Raw genomic sequence first — 19720 nt, 5'->3', positions numbered from 1 at the left:
CAGAGCTGGTCCTTTTGTAGTGATGTGACCTTTCGTGTCGAGGCTTCGAAGCCTGTGTCGAGTAATCCAGGACGATTTTTGTGAAGCGCGTATCGAGGCCTCGCAATCCGGCCAAACCACGTGACAGATTCAGGAAATGGTTCACGGGTTTGGCGTGCGATTCGAAATATAAGGGGCAGTGAAACGCAATGGATCCCCTGTCACATTTTGTGTACTTCAGACTTTATTGCTCGTTTGTTTGCAAACTATTCTCTGTACCCCAGCTTCATCTGTGCCTGTGAAAGGGCGTTTTCTAAAGCAGGCGAAATAATCAAAAAAAAAAAAAAACACCTGAAGCTCAGCACTGTGGAAAAGTTGTTATTTTTACATAAAAATGAATAAAATGTTTTTTACGTGTTGCATTTCGTCCCTAGTAAGATAAGTAGAGTCACAAACCAAGAAACATAAGTATATTCGGCCGTGGGTCAATGGGTAGAGAGTAGTCTGGTAACCGCTAGGTCAGCTGTTCGATCCTTGACTGCAACATGTTAAATGTTGATGTCAAGCTTCGTACATGTATAAGAAATCGTATCTTTAACTTTTTTTTTTTTTAACTTTTCACATCACAACCCTCTCCCCAATTTATTTCCACTTTCCCTTTTGACCCCACCATTGTATCATAAAGACAGACACCATAATAATAAGTTCATAAGTTATGTATTGGCATCACAAACATTCATTCATTTATTCAATTCAATGCTTCACACACCAAAGCCATGGTGTCATTTTAATCACTCTGCCTGTTTTACATTTATTGTCCACTTGATGGCGCAGTATGCTCTACTGCGCCATCAAGTGGACAATGAAGCACCATGAAGCTTTGACCCATGTGTGAACCAATTGGATGGAAAGCTTCAATGCTTCATGAAGCTTCATCTCGCCATCACTATCCTTTTGTTCTCCCTGCCAACAAACAGACAACTGCAGTCAGTGACAAAGTGAATAGGCTTGACTGTGGTAAAAGTCTATGTGGCAGAACATTATTGTGTATATGCAACAACTTACCTCTGCCTGTTTCCTCTTCCCAGGGTGTTCGGGCAAAATATTCCCCGGGGCTCAAGCACCCATTTATAGTTCCGGGAAATACCAACTACAGGAAGCGGGTAGGGGGAAGTGAAGATATGTGTTGCTGTGTTTATTTAGATAAAATGAGGGTGTTTATAATGTACTTTATTTATTAGGCATTATAATTAGATGTTAATTAATATGGATACTTGTGGTGTGGGTAAAGTCATGTAAATATTTATTATACATATATGTTTAGCAATATACTTACCCGTAGATGGCAGGGCTGGTCCAATTAGCTGGACTAGGTGTTTAAAAGGGCCTCATTTTGTTTGTGTGGAGAATTAGTGGCGGCAACTAGACACTGGTGTCAGCGTTGGCGCGATGGTTGACTTTTAAAAATAGAAGAAGCAAGAACAAAAGGGATGTAAAAGCAGATTGATGAAGACGTGGCTAACTGTTGGTAGTCTGCTTTCATTTTCAACTTTCAGTCGGAGCATCTGAACAGGAGACTTGAACCGTGGTTAGAAGACCTTCTAATAATACTTTAGCTTGGCTCGTTTAACCATCACACTAATAAACCTTCGCAGATGCTGGCAGGAAGATGCCGTCAGTCAAAAAAAATCACTAATAACTATCATACATCTGAAACACGGCAGAGTGACACTTTTTTAAAAGTCTGTCTTGTGTTTTTAATTTAATTATAATTACTATTTTATTTTATTTTGCCTTTTAAATATAGTTGTTAAGAACATAGATATACACAAGTAAGGGACAAAAACCTCAACATTTTATAGAATAACAGTTTTCGAGTAAATCTACTTTCCACCACTGAAGAAGACAGACCTGTCACACCTCCATGTACATCCACATCCAGGACAGTAGGTGGCACTGTACGACTCGCTATTCTCTTATGAAGAGAAGAAGAGAAACGACCTTTGCATTGATCCATTTCCGCTTTACATCATCGTCGCTTCTTCATTCGAGAAGACATCGCTTCAGCCTAGCAGAGAAACATGTCGAGCCTCCTGAGGACCATTGCTAACCGCGTTGCTCCCGTCCTGCGGGGACACACCGTCATTCAGCGGGCTAATCTCTACGCTGGCCCGGCCAAGGAAAAGATTGGCACCGTTGTAAGTCTTATAGCTGGATATCTCCATTGCTAGCTGACAGACATTAGCTTAGCTGTCCTTGGCTGGCGAGGTCAAAATTGATATCTGTAAAGTCAGCTGTGTTAGGTCTACGTGTGTGTTTCGCTATAAAAGCCAACGTATCTAATTAACCCAAATAACTGAATTTAAACTGCTGCATGTCCGGTTAAGTATTTGAAGTCTTGGCTCATACGGAGCATAGCTCACTGTATGCTGTTCTAAAGGAGAGCAGGGCTGCAGCATTAGCATGCTGAAATGGACTAAACAAAGTAAAGAACAGTATTACTAGGATCAGTGTGCAGTTGGCTGTGGTTTAGCTAGTATAATATGTCTCGTAGATGGGGGGGCTTATTTCTATCTGTGACCTGGGGATCGTTGTTAGCCCGGCGGCGTGTTAATAGTAGCAGGTAGTTAGGAGTGGAACGGTCGGTAAGCAACTGTCAGGGTTCATTGTGTTAAGTGCAACTATCCGGTCCACTTTGAGTGCAAAGATCTCAGTGCTCTTTTTCTAATGCTGCTGAAATGAAACTTAGTACATTTACTCAAGTACTGTACGTAAGTCCAATTTTCAGGTACTTGTAGCCCTCTTTACTTAAATATGTATTACTTATTTTATGTGACTTTAAACTTTTAGTCCACTAATATTATACTTTTAACTTCACTACATGTATTTGATATCAATTGGTTACTAGTTAGGCTTGACTAGCTTTGCAGATTGTTCATCTGAAATATATATCAACTATTAGACTATGATGTATTAGTAAGCAGTATATAGCCTAATTATTAAGTATAATAAAGTAGTAAACAATTAGCTCGACCTTTACCAGCTGTAACTTTAAAGTGGCAAACGCATTAATGTATCAATAATTATTATCCAGTGATATAGTAAATACACGTCGGCCTGTCCGTCTTTGTCTCGTCTATTTATTGAAAAGCTACAAATGCAGCGTGTCCAATAACATGTGCATGTTATAGATAATAAAGTTATAATGTTATAAAGCACACGTGTTGCTCTTCTTGTTTGAGAGCAAAGACTGATGGGACTGCATACATGGCTGAGTGACAGCTTTTTAACATCAGCACATTTAAAGGGAAAAATAGTTCAAACTAATACAAAACTATGGTGTAAAATTAGTGCTGGGCAAGATAACGCGTTATTATCGTGTTAACGCATTAATTAATTAACGCCGCCAATTATTTTATCGCGTGTTAACGCAGTTTTGAAAGTCCGTTGCTCACTGGCTCTGAATACACAGACAGACCATGGGTCACAGGAGGGGCGGGATGTTGATCAGGACTGGCTTGGGATGGGCGTCATTATGCGTCTCAACCAATGAAAGCATTTGGGGTGGGCGCTGCAGCGCGATAGCCTATCAGCGTTGAGATGCTCCTGTCATCACTGACGTCCTGACGTTGAATCAGGAAACAAATACTGTATCCGTTTACGCCTATGTGACGTTATGTTGAGTGTTGATGGAGCTGCTACAATGTTAGCTTAGCATAGCACCGATAGATCCAGACTCTATTGAGAAAACAAGTATTTTAAAAGTTATTTATCTTGTCGTCTTGTGGAGAGAACTAACAAAACATGAAGGCAGACTTTTTACAAATCGACATCATTATTACGTAGTTATTTCAGAGTCCAGTTTTGTCGGCTTATTGCAGTTAAATCAGTTTATTTTGTGTTCATACAGCTGTCGTAAACAGCCGCCGTGTGGCTCGCTAGACACAGTGAATACAGCTCGATGAGATCCACGGAGCTCCTCCGGACTGTTATGAACCAGACATGACGGCGTTTAGTTTCCTGATATCTGGGACTTCCACAACACGTACTAAATCCAATCTGGGGAAGATTTTCGATTCAATTGTAGTGGCTTAAATTATTCATAGAATATTATTTCAAAACACATTGCTTTTTTTGTTGTGTTGATTTCATAAAATATAATAATTGTATAATATACAATAAATATTTTAACTGCTACTGTGTAAAGGGAATACTTCTGTTAAGCACCTTATTTGTTTAAAGTGTTTGCAAACCAAATGTTATTGCACTTTTGTTCATATAGCAGTACTTTTAAAATAAAAGTGCGCAATACACTACTTTTGAATTCATTATTGAACTTTGCGCATAACAATGCGATTAATCGCATGACTGTAAAAATTGTAATCGTTGCCCAGCACTACCTAAAATACTTTCTTTTCTTTTTTTTGATTGATGGATCTTGAGTTATGTGACGGCTGACTGAATCCTCTGTCTGTCCAGGAAACTATCATTGGATTGAGCTTTTTCTCCATGGCCATTCTGGGACCATCTGGATGGATCCTGGCCCACCTGGAGGACTACAAGAACAAAGAGTAAAATGGACATTTTAACAGTCTAACTGCATCCAAGTCTCCCTTCTCCAATGACAACCTGGGACCATCCTGTTCTGCTGCAGAGAAGAATATGGAACACGTTTTAGCTTCACTCGTCTACCTCTGACAGTTCCACTCCACATCCCAGATGGAAACCAGCTGTTTACCAACACTGACTCTGATACATTGAAAAGTGTACTGTGGATCTTCCCTCTTAAACAATATGTTACAAGATTAAATTTTAAACAACTATGTTGCTAAATGTGTATATTCAATGTGTCTATATGCTTTGGATACAGCTTTTTATTTAAATATTACAGATTCTTGTTTTTAGATTTAAACTTGATTTTTAGGATGGATTTGATGTCCCCATGTTTCAGGGTTTCATGCTGATAGAAGACTCTGTTTAGCGGGTTCCGCTGGTTGTCAGAAGAGCCTAAAACTAATGCTGCTCATAGAGGGCAAAAGGATCAAAAAGGGAGAGTAATGGGCAAAGACTTGCTGATAATTCTGCAGGTTAACCACACCGTCTGGATAAAATGAGGACACTCATCAGCAGTAGTGAAAGAAGATCTTTACTTAAATAGAAGTAGCAATGACACAATGTAAAGAGAAACACAAGTAAAAGTCAAGCATTTAAAATCCACAGAACAAAAAGATTAACAGCAAAATGTACTCAAAAGTGAAAATAGTCTTTATGCAGAAGAGACGCTTTCACAGTGTTTCATATTACATTACTGGATGTTTTCTAAATTTAAGGCAATAAGGTACAGTATATTTCAAAATGTCTTTTTACAAGTTTAACTAGTCACTAAAGCTTTACATTGACTATTGCATCTGTGTGATGTCTTTTATTTGTGAGTTGTCATATAATTTATTAGATTGACTAAAAACTGATCTTAGTGTCTATTTTCCCACTGATGCACCACAGCTATGTAGACCGACAAGAGAAGTCCATTGTCCAAACACTGTCAGAGTGTGCTGTTGGGTTTCTTTGTCCACTGCAAGGAACCAAACAAAAGAACAAAGAAATCATCACCCCTGCTGCCTCTCTTGTTGTTAACAAAAGACACAGCCCTCCCAGGTGCATGCTGGTCCTGTACCTGCATTAACAACAATCTTAGGTGCCTATTGCCCAATTTTTATAAAGAAAACAAGTGAAACAAATGAACTAAATAGCCCTACACTGGTTAATTCCAGTGTTTAAATAGTGTGATGCATTTTCTGCAAAATTACAACATTACTAATATTAGAAAATAAAATTACACGTCTTGATAGAGGGGTGAAAGCGCAGAATAAATGCAGTCCGTCTAAGATTTAGGTCCGCAAGATTCATTCAAGAAAACATGAGTGCAAGATGGAGGGGATGAAATAATATCCCCTCACACAATCCTCTTACAACACCCCTCCCTTTCCAGGTGTGTTGTAAAAGTGGTGGCCTTCAGGTCACATCACAACATGAAAGTCTCTAGAGCCAGTGTTTGGTTTGTTTCAAGGCGACTGTACGCAACACTGCGGTCTCTGAAGAGGATCCGCTCCTTGTGTAGAATATAATCGGCTCATTTTAAGTGAAGACGATTCATTAGTTTCAGTAGAATATACACTAATAAGAATATAGTTCTGTAAATAATGTTTCCATTTCTGCTAATAAATCTTCTTAAATCCTGCGCACTGTTCCGTTAAAGAGCATTGGCCTCCAAAAAAATTCTGATTGGTCAAAAATTATCATCTTTTGTTTGTCAACACAGGGCTACATAGGTGTCGGACAGTATGACAGTCAATAAGGACTGAAGGCCTCTATGCACGGCTTTCTGTCACTTGAAGGCATTTTCTAAGTGCACATTATGGCGGTTTTACAAAAATGTAAGCGCCAGAAAATTAGCAGAACATGGCTGCTGGACATGCCTCATTTTGTCTTAGACTAATGTCACCACTCTGGAGTGACCCAAACCGTAGATGTCCAAATCATTCCAGATGTACCTGGCTGCTGGAGAAAGACCAAACATGCCAGAAATAAAGCGTGGATCCCCTAGTTATACAACGCATCATCCCGCCATCACATCTATGTCCCAACAAAACACAGGACTATTTAAAAAAGACATGTTATTCCTTACACATTTATTAAATAATAGAAAGCTACACATGTTTTCATAATATGATGATAGTAATGAACTAAAAAAAATTCTTTCAAGGATAATTTGCTTTAAAGGTCTGGTGTGTAGGAGTTGGCGCTATCTAGCGCTGAGGTTGTAGATGGCTACCAATCGTGTGGGACACATTGTGGCCAATGCGAAAACACGTAAACACAAATAGCCCCATTTAGTGCCAATGTTTGTTTTCTACCTTCTGGGCTACTGTAGGAACATGGCGGTTGATGAGGACCGGCTCCACATGTAGATATAAATCATTCTAAGGTAACAAATACACAACAATTCTCATTTTCAGGTGATTATACACTTAAGAAAACACATTTGATAATATTATACTTCATGTCTGCTTATAGATTCTACTAAATTCTACACACTGTACCTTTAAGTAAAGTATTTATTGACTGTTTCCTAAGAAAATTGCCCTTTGCTGCAGGGATGAGTGACATTGCCACATGAAAGGACAATGTTAATAAGAATGCTGATACAACAGTTAATCAGTTGACATTTTATTTATTTATACATATGTTTTCAGTCATACCATTGTGACTGATTTCATTAAATGTATCTCTATAAATCATAATGTACTATTATTCATTATTTATTTTGGCCCACACGGACTTCCATACCTTCACCGGCAAAATCACTTGACCGGAAGTGTTTCACGTGACAAAACAGACATCCTGAGACACGTGACTACTCTTCCAACAAACAGCGTATTTCTTAGCAGGTAAAAACGCATAACTGATTAACTGTGTAGTCAAGGCTAACAACTAACTAACTAATAGTTGCAGATGATCTGAGTGACATCCACCGACTTGTCAGCAATAACTGTACAACTTGGAACTAAACTTGTCAGAATCCGCTCCTGTTTAGGTTGCTTCGCTTGCTAATAATAGCAACTGCCTTAAGAGCAAACACTCTGGACAATGGTCGCTAACTGTGACGGCACATCTGTTCCTGCCTCAGTAGTAGATAACAGCTATATTTGAGACGCTATTTTAGAGAAGTGACGCATTGTACTGCAATAACTTTGATGAGCAGCTAACGTTAGCATAGAACACATTCCGTGTTTTCTCACACTGCTACTGTGTGACTCCTGTAAAGATAGAACTTTGTTATGTTCTTCACATTGATTTAGCGAGCCAACACAATGAGGCTGGTCATTCTGGACGACTTTGACCTGGCCAGTGAGTGGGCAGCTAAATACATCCGCAACCGAATCATCCAGTTCAAGCCCTCCGCTGAAAGACACTTCACTCTGGGCTTACCTACAGGTGAGCACCGTTCACACAAACCATAGTATTCTTCTGTGTGCACATTATTTCTGTAACTTTTCTCAACATCAATGTGTCTCATTGCTTTCAGGGAGCACTCCCTATGGATGTTACCAGAAGTTAATAGAATACTACAGAAGTGGCGATATCTCATTCAAATATGTGAAGACCTTCAACATGGATGAATATGTAGGTGAGTTAAAAGCTGACTAATTAAAGGTAGGGGAGGTAGTCTTCTTCAATTTCATCTCATTACATCCTGACAGCAATCAAATGCTCTGTCCAAAATAATAATAAAATAAATGATATCTGTGGTAGTTGGAGGAGGACAAAATACAGCATAATTGTATTTTAAGGTTATTTAAGGAGTTGACACTGGAGAGAAAGTGCTCTGGCTTTAAAGTTGAGGCAGGTTATGACCTCACATCCTCTTACAACGACCAATATTATCACTCTTGTGTTGTTCCATACACGATTCAACGAATGCCTTTAAAGGAAGTGGTCGATATATATGGTATTTCAATGGCCGGAGAATATTTAGAGACGAGGGTGCCCTATGGCCGTTGTATAATGCCGACATGTTTTTTGCATCTGATAAAAAAATTTTAAAAAAACAACAATTAAAAAATAATAACAATAATAAATCAGACAGAACATTACTGAATGTAAATGAACATATTTTGCATATTATATCAATCGGTCTACCGCCATTTTGAAGCATGCAAGATTCATGTAATGCAGTATTTATTTTCTCAAACTAGTGGGGCGCAGCGGTATTGCAGGTGGGGTGCAGGGGGAAATGCAGAATTTTTTCATTTCAAGAACTTTATTCATACCTGCAAACTTGTCGCTTTTTGGTGAAATTCGCCATTTTGAATCAAAATATATTATCCACGTGAAACGTGTAGATCCGTAGAGGTTTTTTTTTTTGGGGGGGGGGGTCAACTGGCCAGCCAGTGTTTCTCAGATTGGAGTGAGACGAGGAGAAAAGGTGATGTCGTGATCTTCACAATAAAACATCTTTGATGTGACATGTCAAGTCTTGGCCAATCAGCGTTCAGATGCCTACACCGTCTTCATTTCCCTCCGTTAAAGTTCCGTTATGTTCTGTTACCGTTCATCAGTGGCGGGCCGTGCATTTTATACCTGGGCCTTCACTGCTGTCCTGCAGCTGAAACACAGCTATGGTTATTATTTGTTTCGTGTAAAAATTAAGCCAACACCTATCTGCAGAGAATACTCCGGGAGTGCATCTCCTCTCTGCTCTGACTGCAGCTGGGACTGCTGCGCGAGTTACCGCCTGTGTGTGCTTTGGGGCGGCGGAGGGGCAGCACCCGCTGCTCGTTCACGACAGTAACTGTAGAACGGTAGTCCTTTAACGTCACAAAAGTCTCCAACAACACCAGAACAAGTTGCTAGATTTGTCGCTAGTAGCTTTTGACAAAAAATTCGCGATGAGAGTTTAGAAAGTCGCCAGATTTAGCGAGAAAGTCGCCAAGTTGCCAACACTGGCACCGGCTAAATATGTCCCTAGAACAACACTGGACGTAACAATGGTTCCTATCACATATAAAACCAAACAAAAATCCATCTTCATAAAAACAAGTTGTACAAATAATAATATATAAACAAGCATAATAAAGCTACTGCAGATGTAAAAACAAACGCATTTAACTTACCAAAGCTGCTGTTCACTATTTAGCTGCTGTTCCTCCTTTCTTTGTTAACAAAGAGTTTAATCTCATGTTTGTTCGGTACATCCGTGCGTTTTAGTTCCAGTAAGAAGTCCTTCTCGATTCATGGACGCCAGTGAAGACAGTCAAGCCTCCCCAGTTGTATTTCTTAAATACGTTTGAATGCGTTTGAGGCTGAAAATGTCCGCTCGACAGAGGCAGCAGATATTGGGATTGTCACCGCCCAACATGTCAGGCTAGCCCACTGACCGATCACGTATGGCTAGGCTAGCTAGCAGGCTCTGACACGTCAAAGAATACACCCAACATGTCAAACTAAAGATCTGATTGGTTGAACACTATGACAATCAACAATATCGTCCCCATTCACTTAAACTGCACATGGATTCACAGAGACGCAGAGGTGAAATCTGATTGGATAAAAGCTCTACTTAAAACAAGCTGCACTGGAAGCAGAGCAACTGAGGAAGACAGGAGCTGTGCAATGAGAAAATAAGATAATGGGAAAAACGTTTTTATAATTTATAATATATGTAGTGTACTTAAGAAAAATTATTAAATTATAAAATAGCTCTAACTTTGTGATTCTGTTTAGGCCAGCATAGAAGGCTTTGCTGGCCCTGACGGCCCACCGCTGCCGTTCAGACTTGCTGGGTTAAGTTAACGTCCACTGCACGCGGAAATTTGTCGACTGTTAACGTTCGTCATTATCACGATTTAGGAGGAAAAAAACGTAACGTGATGAAACATGCAGCCCCCCCCCGTGTTCCGGTTCAGTTCACGCGGTCACTCATTAACGTTAAACCCGAACACCGGCGCATCTGGTTGCAGGTTGTTGTTTTTTAACTCAAAGTAGAATGAGGATGATTTCGTGGTCAGAATAACTTTCATGACCACGAAACATGAGGCCCAGATACTGATGAGATGATGAGGTCTAAGAGCTTCAGGGAGAGGAGGCTGGTTGTGTAGCGCGGCTTGACGCAGGGCTGAGCTGTGAGTGGAGCTGGGCCTGGATAAAGGTGGAGCTGGGCCTGGATAAAGGTGGAGCTGGGCCTGGATAAAGGTGGAGGTCTAAACAGACTGAAGTACAGCTTCCTGCTGTCACAGTATTTTAAATGCATTGATAAGGCAGGGTATGCTAAATGCAGCCTCTGCTCCAAGGAGATAAAGTACAGCAACAAGGGCTCACATGCCCTCTCATCACACTGACACACTGTTCACTGTGATGACCACAGCCAGTGTACTAACAGTCCCAACAGTCCCACGTGCAGTTAAATCACAGCTATTATTTTACTCTTGATAAGCTACTTTAGCCAGAGTAGATTATCATTTTAATTTAAATAATTGAACTGGATTGAATGCATATTAATTGCTAACAGTACAGTAACAGTGGAAGTTAATGTGAAGGCGTACAGTAACAGTGGAAGTTAATGTGACGGCGTACAGTAACAGTGGAAGTTAATGTGACGGCGTACAGTAACAGTGGAAGTTAATGTGACGGCGTACAGTAACAGCGGAAGTTAATGTGACGGCATACAGTAACAGCGGAAGTTAATGTGACGGCGTACAGTAACAGGCGATGTTCTCGCTACTCTTGCTATCTTTGTTTTTATATGACTAAAACTTTTGAAAATGAGACCTCGGACCTTTTGTCTAAATATAGGTTAATAATAATAGAGCTGAAATACTGATTAATAACTGAATAATGAATTAGTTTTTTGCTTAAAGTAAATGTCTTATCACTTAATTTTCTTCTCAGAGTACACCAGAATGCTACATTTTAAAGCTCATATTTAAAATAAAATTCTCCTTTGTTTTGTTTAGTTTTTTACAGGTTGCACTTTATTGTTATTATCTTGAAAATATATTGAGTCCAAAACTGGTTAATTGCAGCCACAATAAGCTATTTTTTGCCAAATATTAGTTATTTTTTGCACAGATTGAACTTTTTTTGCATTGTTCTAACGAAGCGATTGCACATTGTATTTGTTTTTGTCTGATGGAGCAATCTGGTTTACTTGAAAGTGATTGCAATTTTCTTTATTCTATTATTTGAAAAAGCACAGATGGAGGAGTCACAAAATGTTATTTCAATAAAAGTTCAACATGGAGCATTTTGTTACAATTTAGTTGGGGCGGTGGGGCATGAACATTTTTCTTCCTCCAAAGAGGCGTGACAGAAAAAGTTTGAGAGCCGCTGATGTAATGTAACAAACGGATACACGTCATTAACCTGCTTCATTTATCTGAGCCACTCTTTTGTTTTCAAATCCCTTACCCCGGCATGGCCTGTCAAAATTGCAGGTCATACTTTATCCAAGAAAACATTTTCTCCATCAAAACTGTTGATGAAACACCTATAAGATTATAAAGACTAGGTGGAAACCTAGTATATGTCTGGACTGTGCTAAATTGTGGAAAGCTGTTGCAGACGGCAACCTCCGGTTCGTCCGAGCAAAGCCGATGCGTCATGTGTTAAAGCTGCATTCTCTCTAGTGTCCACCAGGGGGTGACTCCTCTGGTTGTATAGAAGTCTATGAGAAAATGACTCTACTTCTCTCTTGATTTATTACCTCAGTAAACATTGTAAACATGAGTTTATGGTCTCAATCTCTAGTTTCAAGTCTTCTTCAATACAGCATGATGTTCATTTAGTAAATGATGGTCCTTTAGGGCGGGGCTACTGGGATTGACAGCTCACAGCCGCTACCAGAGCCGTATATGGCGTCTTTACGTCACTGCTCCGCATTCCAAATATGGTAACTTCTATTCATTGGTTGCGAAAAAACATCCCGATGACTAAGTCTACTTCTTATAGACAGTCTATGGTCTTTAGTCTTCAGATAGTAGTGTCCTAGACCAGCAGGGTAATTTGCTCTTAGCGTGCGATAGATTTTGAATGAGCCTACCGCAGTCACTGAGTGGAACCTGCTTTAAAAGCCCCCTGAGGATGTAATTGAGGACTCTCCGCCCCGCGCTGTAAAAGGCTCCTGAGGATGCAGTTGAGGACTTCAGCCTATCGGGGAAACTCCAACACTGGACTGAATGGTTCGCTTCCTCAATCACTCTGTCCCTGACTTACTGTCTTTTGTGCTCATTGGGCTGCTGCGTTCCAGCCAAGAACAACTGAAGAGTGTCGCACAGAATCCGATATGACTCTTTATATTATAAAAATTTGACAAAAACAGCCACTTTATCATATCCCATAGGAGGAAAGTGTCTTGGATAAAGGCAAGGCAAGTTTATTTGTACAGCACATTTCAACAAGAAGGTAATTCAAAGTGCTTCACATAAAACCATTAAAAGCATCAGAACATAAGGCAAAAGAAAAGGAGATTTAAAAACAACTAAGAACATTGATTGAAACATTAAAAACAGTCATTAAAAAGCAGTGTAAGAAATAAAATACTGTAGTAAAATGCAGAAATTGATTAATATCCTTGAATGTGGTTCAATTAAAGGCAGCAAACAGAAAAGTCTTCAATCTTGAGTTTAAGGAGCTGAGGGTCTCTCAGCTCCTTAAACTCTAAAGGGAGTTGATGCATCATAACTGAACGTCACAATAAAAAACACATTCAATGTGTTAGATCCGGGGGTTCTCTGGCCCGATACGGGGCTACCTACTGACTCAGCTCTCTACTAAAAGATTGTCGAGCTGGTGTTCTGTCGAGGAAACTCGCCTGGCTTCTGCTAACTACCGTTACTCCTGACGTCTACCCTGCATCCACTGGTAACGTGCACTCGGCCGAGGGGCCACCCTGGCCGGGCGCTTCTACCTAGTCGCGTCAGTTATGGCAGCTTTCCTCTTTTGGATCTGGGCTCTTGGTAAATTGCCAGGTTTGGTTTTAACGGCTAGGATTATAACTAAAACCGTAAGGGACTGTTAAGTGGACCGGTCACTAGGATAACCATTAAGAACTCTGGTTGTTAACATACAATAGCTTTACTCTTTTACTGCCATGAGGAACTTCTACTACCTCAGCAAATGAATGCTGTTGAGAACTTTACTTTAAATGCAGATTAGATATTTATTGCAGGATATATTTAGCATGGGCACAGCTACAGCTCTTCATAATATAATACGATACTTAATTCAATCAGGTTACAATTTCTTTTCAGGTTATACTCATTAATTGTCGATGCCGAGGCGGCTCGGTGGAGCTGGATTCACAATGTAATAAAAAGTCCTTTGTGGGGTTTTCAGGAGCTGAAGGTCCGGCCGAACCTTCAGCTCCTCCTGCGAGGCCAACGAAGTCCGTTCAGCGCTCTCTCAGACTCAGTACAAAGTCTTTAGGGCGGCTGCGTCCATCTGTTGTCCGGTTGTTAAAGTCAAACAGGGGGGAGAGGAAAATCTCCGTCTTCCAATCTTTGTCCTGGAACGGCTGTCTTCTTTCCGTGAACAGAGACGAAGTCCTCCGATGCGGTTGTTGAGCGAGGTCCAGTGTTTTCTCTGTGGAGCACTTGGGTGGCTCCCGCGTTGAATCCCGTCTTGCTATCTGCAAGTCTTCCTTTTTATAACTTGGAGCTCTCTCCCCTCCCTCCTCCCCAACACTCCCTCCCTCGGCATGTGATTTACATGACATCATTGATTATATGTGTGTGTGCTGCGAACAACGCCCTAACGTTCTGTGTGTGGATACTCTCACTTCCTTCATTTCTGGACATGTTCGGACATCACCCCAACATCTGTTATGATCTCATCCTTTAAAGTCCCCACCCTGCTTACATCAGCTCTTTCCACACACACACAGACTTCACTTCTTACTCAGTTATACATACATTATTATCAGTTTACATTTGTTAAATCACTTCATTCGTCCTATGTTATACATACTTTCTTTAAAATGATTACTTATTCCCCTTATCCTACTTTCATATCGAACTGTATTCCCTCATTTAAGGCAGCTTCTCTGGGATCTCAATCCTCTTTTTTGACAAATGGAATAAAAATATATGTTACATTATGACAATTGGCATAGAAGCAGCTTTCATCTGGCTGCAAGAGTAACATTTAGATGAATCAACACAGCAATCCTGTATTAAGGTCCATGCAGTGTTTTATTTTTAGCCTTTTTCTTAATTGTGTACCTTCCACATCCTCGTGGCCCCAAAGCTCTAGTGTCTCTCTGGCCCTTAAGACGGAACCAAAGATCTGCCGTCTTCCTCTGAAGGCTGAATTCATGGCACTGCAGCACTTTAGTAAAAATAAAAAGTTGACCCTCTTGTTCCCCAGGTCTACCTCGTGCTCATCCCGAGAGCTACCACTCCTACATGTGGAACAACTTCTTCAAGCACATCGACATTGATCCGGCCAACGCTCACATCCTGGATGGAAACGCAGAGGACCTGGAGGCAGAGTGTCAGGCCTACGAGCAGAAGATCGCAGAGGCTGGAGGAATCGAGCTGTTCGTCGGAGGTCAGACACACGGGCTTCTTACATGTTGTTTTGTCTGCCGTATCTCGTTAGTTGTAGATGCCACAGGTATCATTTCATCTAGGGGTGGGGTAAAAAAAGAAATTGACACAGCATAGTATCGCAATATTTTGTCTGGCAATATTGTACCGACACACGGATGCCAGGTATCAATCTTTTGTTGAAAACTATTCATTTTGCAAATAAATAAAACCTTTTGGTAACAATTGCCTTGTCCACTAGATGGCGCTGAGTTTTTTTCTGGTGCAGTCATGGGTAAAGTCAGCGGGATTGACAGGAAGTTGTGCTAAAGAAAGGTGTAAGGTCGGTCAGTCCGTCTGCAATAAGAATGATTGAAGTGACATGAACCACGTAAAAAAACAGACAAACTGCATAATTTGTAGCTGAAAAAGGGTAATGGATCGCAATCTATTGCGATACTCAACATTGCAAAATGTTTAACCACGCAATTAGGATTGTGTCATGACTTTATCGTATTGTGGGGCCTCTGCTGATTCCCACCCCTAATTTCATCTCTTGGGTGACTTAAAGCTTCTCTTTAGCTCCGTCTTTGACCGGTTCCTTCTCATGTATCCTGTAGGTATTGGACCTGATGGTCACATAGCGTTCAATGAGCCAGGTTCCAGCCTTGTTTCCAGGACCCGAGTGAAAACCCTGGCAAAGGATACCATCGTGGCCAATGCTCGTTTCTTTGGCAACGACCTCTCCAGAGTTCCCACCATGGCCCTGACTGTGGGCGTCGGAACGGTTATGAACGCCAACGAGGTCAGATTAACAGGCAGTTCATTTATCCCTCCGTTGTCCTGCAGTAACATAATCTTATGTAACCATGTTAAGATATTCTAAACCATACATGCACTATATATATACTCTTAGTGTTCCTTCTTTCCTGGATCCATGTTCTCTGCTCAGGTGATGATTCTGATCACTGGAGCACACAAAGCCTTTGCTCTGTATAAAGCCATAGAGGAGGGAGTGAACCACATGTGGACCGTATCTGCATTCCAGCAGCACCCGCGCACCATCTTCGTCTGTGATGAGGACGCCACCCTGGAGCTACGAGTCAAAACGGTGAAATACTTCAAAGGTACCAGCACCGTGTGTGTGTGTGTGTGCATGTGCGTGCATGTGTGTGTGTCCTTCGCATATCTCGAGAATGGTTCATCCGATCTACTTTGAATAAACAAGCGATGGCGCTCTGTGCAGGGGCGGGGCATCAGGGCTCTGCAGTCTTTGCAGACTCATTGACTGCAGTTCACTTTTGCTGCTGGATGTACCAATGTAACAACCAAACACGTCTTCACTTCCCTGAAGTCAGTGAACATGTTGTTGGTGTGGAAGTAACTAAATCAGACTTATTGTATCGTAATTCATTCCCATCATGCTGCTCGGAGTAATCACAGTAACTGGCTCGTCTGCTGACAGCACGGTGTCTCACCCCAACACAGTCCTGCTTATAACGGAGCTAACGACTAACGTTAACAGAGGTTGCATTGACTCGGAATATGATAGGTTCAATATATTAAGTAAAAATGAGTGTTGGGCGAAGGTAAATTATAACGCTATCATATGTTCAAGTGTAATCTTGTAAAATGTAGTTTTTTGGAGAGAAACTTGAATAAATCCAGGAGAGGTTTTCACACCATGGTGAATTATGACCTGTTTAACTTCAAGTCCGGAGTCTTGTTGCTGCTTTTTAGTCGTTAGGAAAAAAAATGAAATTGGCTGGTCAGAATTTAAAACATTTTAATTTGTCAAGAAAATAGCAATCGGAGCATCCACAGCAAGTGGCTCTTCTGGGGGCCAAGCAATCATCCCGCTCTGGATAGAGCGACGACTGACTGAACGGGGTCAGCATGGGTGGAATCGGATGCGGGCGGGACATTGAGTGAGGCTACAGAATGGTGACTACAGACAGAGAGGCAAAGAAGCACATTCTTAACATGTTCAATCTTATCAGCCATCGTACTAATAGAAGGAAGGATTGCGGTAAAGGTAAAATGTTTAGAATTGCAGCTGATGTTTGGTCGGTCCTTGGTCTCATTCTGGTTCTGAGTGTGAAAGCAAAACACACCAGTCACAGGATTCTGTGATTGGAGATATGTGATTTTTAGAATGAATTTAAAAGAAAAACTAATATTAACTCCTGCGCTCTGTAAAAGTGATGCACATATTTCTGCATATGTAATGAATTTTAAAAAATGTGGTAACCATCCCAACATGTTGGCTCGTCGGCATGTGATAGCTGGGCTTTTCAAAAAAGTGTAAAGCAGTTGGAACTGAGGTGTGTTGTGATTTTTACAGTTCCTTGTTAAAAACTGAATGAAACGGAGCGACCACACAGTAACTATCCTCACTATGGGATCTAATAGTTCCTACCTGTTAGACAATGAGATGAATGAGATGAGGAGCAGTTACAGTGTGGACTAGTGATGCCAGTAATAGTCTGTTATCTCAGTGAGTTCTTTGTAGAACCAGAGGAGATATATAAGCACATCAGGTTCAGTATAGTGCTGCTAAAGCTGATGTCAGTCCCCACAATTAGATTTTCCTCTGTGGGTCCAGAAAGCACTGATGATGCAGGATGACCTCACTAAATCAGTCCAATGAAAGAGTCCTATGACTTGATGTTTGTGCCTCTTAGTTTGTTTGTAATAATTCAGTGTGAACAGGAAACCGACCCAAACTCTGAGCTGCTCAAATTCAACCACATTACAGCATCCTGGAGAGAAGGCCAGCCTGTTGTCCATAAGAACAAATGTGACTGAATCTCACAGATAATGAACGCGTGTCATCATTTCTGATCATTATCTAAAACTGATCAGTGCTCTGAAGGGGTCTTAAATGATATGAAACACTTTGTTACCTCTGTACACTTTCTTATTCTCAAGTACAGTCAACATGTTACTAATGGTGTCATAACATACACATAACGTTTATTGTAGGCCAACCAAGAAGTTAGCATCACACTGGTTCTATCAACAGAAAATAAACTCTGTTGCAACAAACATTTATGATACATGTTTTGTTAAACAAGATAATCATCAAATGAACACCACTTGATTTTAGCAACCACCTTTTTTGAGACACAAAGAATAAAAACATTAAAATACCTTTAGCTTGTGTTAACCACATACCTTATTTCAGACATCCAACCAAAAACCCCACGGTCTTTGAGACGGGGAACCGGAAGTGCAAAAATGCTGACTCATTCTTGCAGAACTCTATAATGCAAACAATATTTGTGTGTGTGGGACATGCTGACGATATCCTTTGTGTTTTCCTTTGCAGGTTTAATGCATGTTCATAATAGACTGGTGGACCCAGTGCTCAGCATAAAGGACCAGTGAAGGAAGAGAAGTGAAGATGATATCCCTGCATACAACATGAGTGGGCAGCCTCATTCTTCTGGTACTGTGCCTGAGGATCTGTTGAGTGTATGAATGTCCTAGCCTGTGCATTGAGTTCATGCATAGATTGAACTGCCTTTGGATAAAGTCAACAGATAATGAATGAGAGGTAAACGATAAAGGGACCTATTCCCTCTGAGGTTCTTTGTTCAGCAGTTTCCATTTAAAGGGATAGCACCAGTTCGCTGGCTCTAGTCACTGCTGGCAGTCTTGGTTGTCGTTGGATGACTAGATTTAAAGTCATCATGACGGTAAACAGGAAGTCTTCATTCTGTTTGTTACACAGACTGAATGAAACTGTACAGTATATATTTGATAAATCTTCTTTATGTTAGCTTTGTTTTCTCATCTCCCTGTTACTGTTTGGACAGATGAATATATAAGATAATAATACTGCGTGTATATTGGTAATATCTATTAAGCCAACACAAATAAACGTTGTCAGAGGTGACCTTTGACTCTGGTCAAACTGTTGCTGTCGTATAGTTTTGCATAGTCACACTAGTAGCAGCCCTGCACCAGTCAAAACTCTTAACACAAATCTTCCAGTTTTAATGTCACAGAATAATCTCAACTCAAGGGCCACTTGTTAGCTTTGCCAGAGCTTTTAACCGTATCTAAGGGTCTTCATGGGTGAATGGAGTTTGCTCAGTTTGTGAGTGAAACTTCAGTCGCATGATAACAGGCGGTTGTACATGGGGGAGGTAGAGATGGTCTGCTGTGTCAGATCTTCCTCCAGTCGCCCACTAACTCCTGGTCCTCGACCTTTGACCTCTTCCCAGTGGCTGCTTGTTCTGGTCTGGTGGCTCTGAGGACTGTGAGATTTGGTTGAAAGCTTAAAAAAAAGCTAGTTTGAGAATCTTGGGTTGAGATTATGTTTGTCACATACTGAGGCCGACGTCAGGTCTGAACTTCTGACCTCAAACACCCCTTTAGTTTACCTCTGGCATTTGTCTTGCAAGCATCCTTGCTAAGTAGCTGAGCTTCACAAGGTTTGTAAAATATATTTGAATATTCTTTTCTTCAAATTGCATTCAATTGATTGTTTCTCTGGACGTAGGGTAAGCGGCTCCACTGCAGCAGGCTGCGGTGCGGTGCATGCTCCGTGCATGTTTAACTACTGTCAGTACTGCTCTAGTATCAGACAAAGTGTAATGTAGACCGTGATGACATTTACTGTCAAATTCAACAGCATCTAGATTTATGAT

At 40.8% G+C, this 19720-nt stretch overlaps 2 protein-coding genes across 3 annotated transcripts; both read left to right on the top strand.

The window, feature by feature from the left end:
* The first annotated feature begins 1966 nt into the window (after positions 1–1966).
* cox8a (cytochrome c oxidase subunit 8A) lies at positions 1967–5379 on the top strand. Its single transcript, XM_031879513.1, has 2 exons — positions 1967–2177; positions 4459–5379. Exons 1-2 carry the CDS (start codon positions 2061–2063, stop codon positions 4552–4554), a joined length of 213 nt encoding a protein of 70 aa, XP_031735373.1. The 5' UTR covers positions 1967–2060; the 3' UTR covers positions 4555–5379.
* Positions 5380–7338: 1959 nt separating this feature from the next.
* On the top strand, positions 7339–18981 carry LOC116401215 (glucosamine-6-phosphate isomerase 2). 2 transcript variants are annotated; one of them, XM_031879514.1, is made up of 7 exons: positions 7339–7427; positions 7839–7974; positions 8066–8167; positions 14902–15084; positions 15683–15867; positions 16015–16189; positions 18394–18981. In XM_031879514.1, exons 2-7 carry the CDS (start codon positions 7851–7853, stop codon positions 18450–18452), a joined length of 828 nt encoding a protein of 275 aa, XP_031735374.1. In that variant the 5' UTR covers positions 7339–7427; positions 7839–7850; the 3' UTR covers positions 18453–18981. The 2 variants fall into 2 exon arrangements, with proteins under 2 accessions (XP_031735374.1, XP_031735375.1); XM_031879515.1 differs by lacking the exon at positions 7339–7427 and having other exon boundaries at positions 7435–7974.
* Positions 18982–19720: the final 739 nt, after the last annotated feature.

The sequence above is a fragment of the Anarrhichthys ocellatus genome, unplaced genomic scaffold, assembly GCF_004355925.1.
Source record: "Anarrhichthys ocellatus isolate YVR2014 unplaced genomic scaffold, GSC_Weel_1.0 scaffold283, whole genome shotgun sequence".
Taxonomy (NCBI): Eukaryota; Metazoa; Chordata; class Actinopteri; order Perciformes; family Anarhichadidae; genus Anarrhichthys; species Anarrhichthys ocellatus.
The sequence above is the reverse complement of the archived record's forward strand: the minus strand, read 5'-3'. Positions and strand labels throughout refer to the sequence as shown.

Excerpts from the sequence above, each read along its gene's own strand:
- cox8a (XM_031879513.1), top strand. The coding sequence starts at position 2,061 with ATGTCGAGCCTCCTGAGGACCATTGCTAACCGCGTTGCTCCCGTCCTG. Across the intron at positions 2,178-4,458 it reads AGGAAAAGATTGGCACCGTT|GAAACTATCATTGGATTGAG; the intron begins GTAAGTCTTATA and ends CTGTCTGTCCAG.
- LOC116401215 (XM_031879514.1), top strand. The coding sequence starts at position 7,851 with ATGAGGCTGGTCATTCTGGACGACTTTGACCTGGCCAGTGAGTGGGCA. Across the intron at positions 15,085-15,682 it reads AATCGAGCTGTTCGTCGGAG|GTATTGGACCTGATGGTCAC; the intron begins GTCAGACACACG and ends TGTATCCTGTAG. Across the intron at positions 15,868-16,014 it reads CGGTTATGAACGCCAACGAG|GTGATGATTCTGATCACTGG; the intron begins GTCAGATTAACA and ends TTCTCTGCTCAG.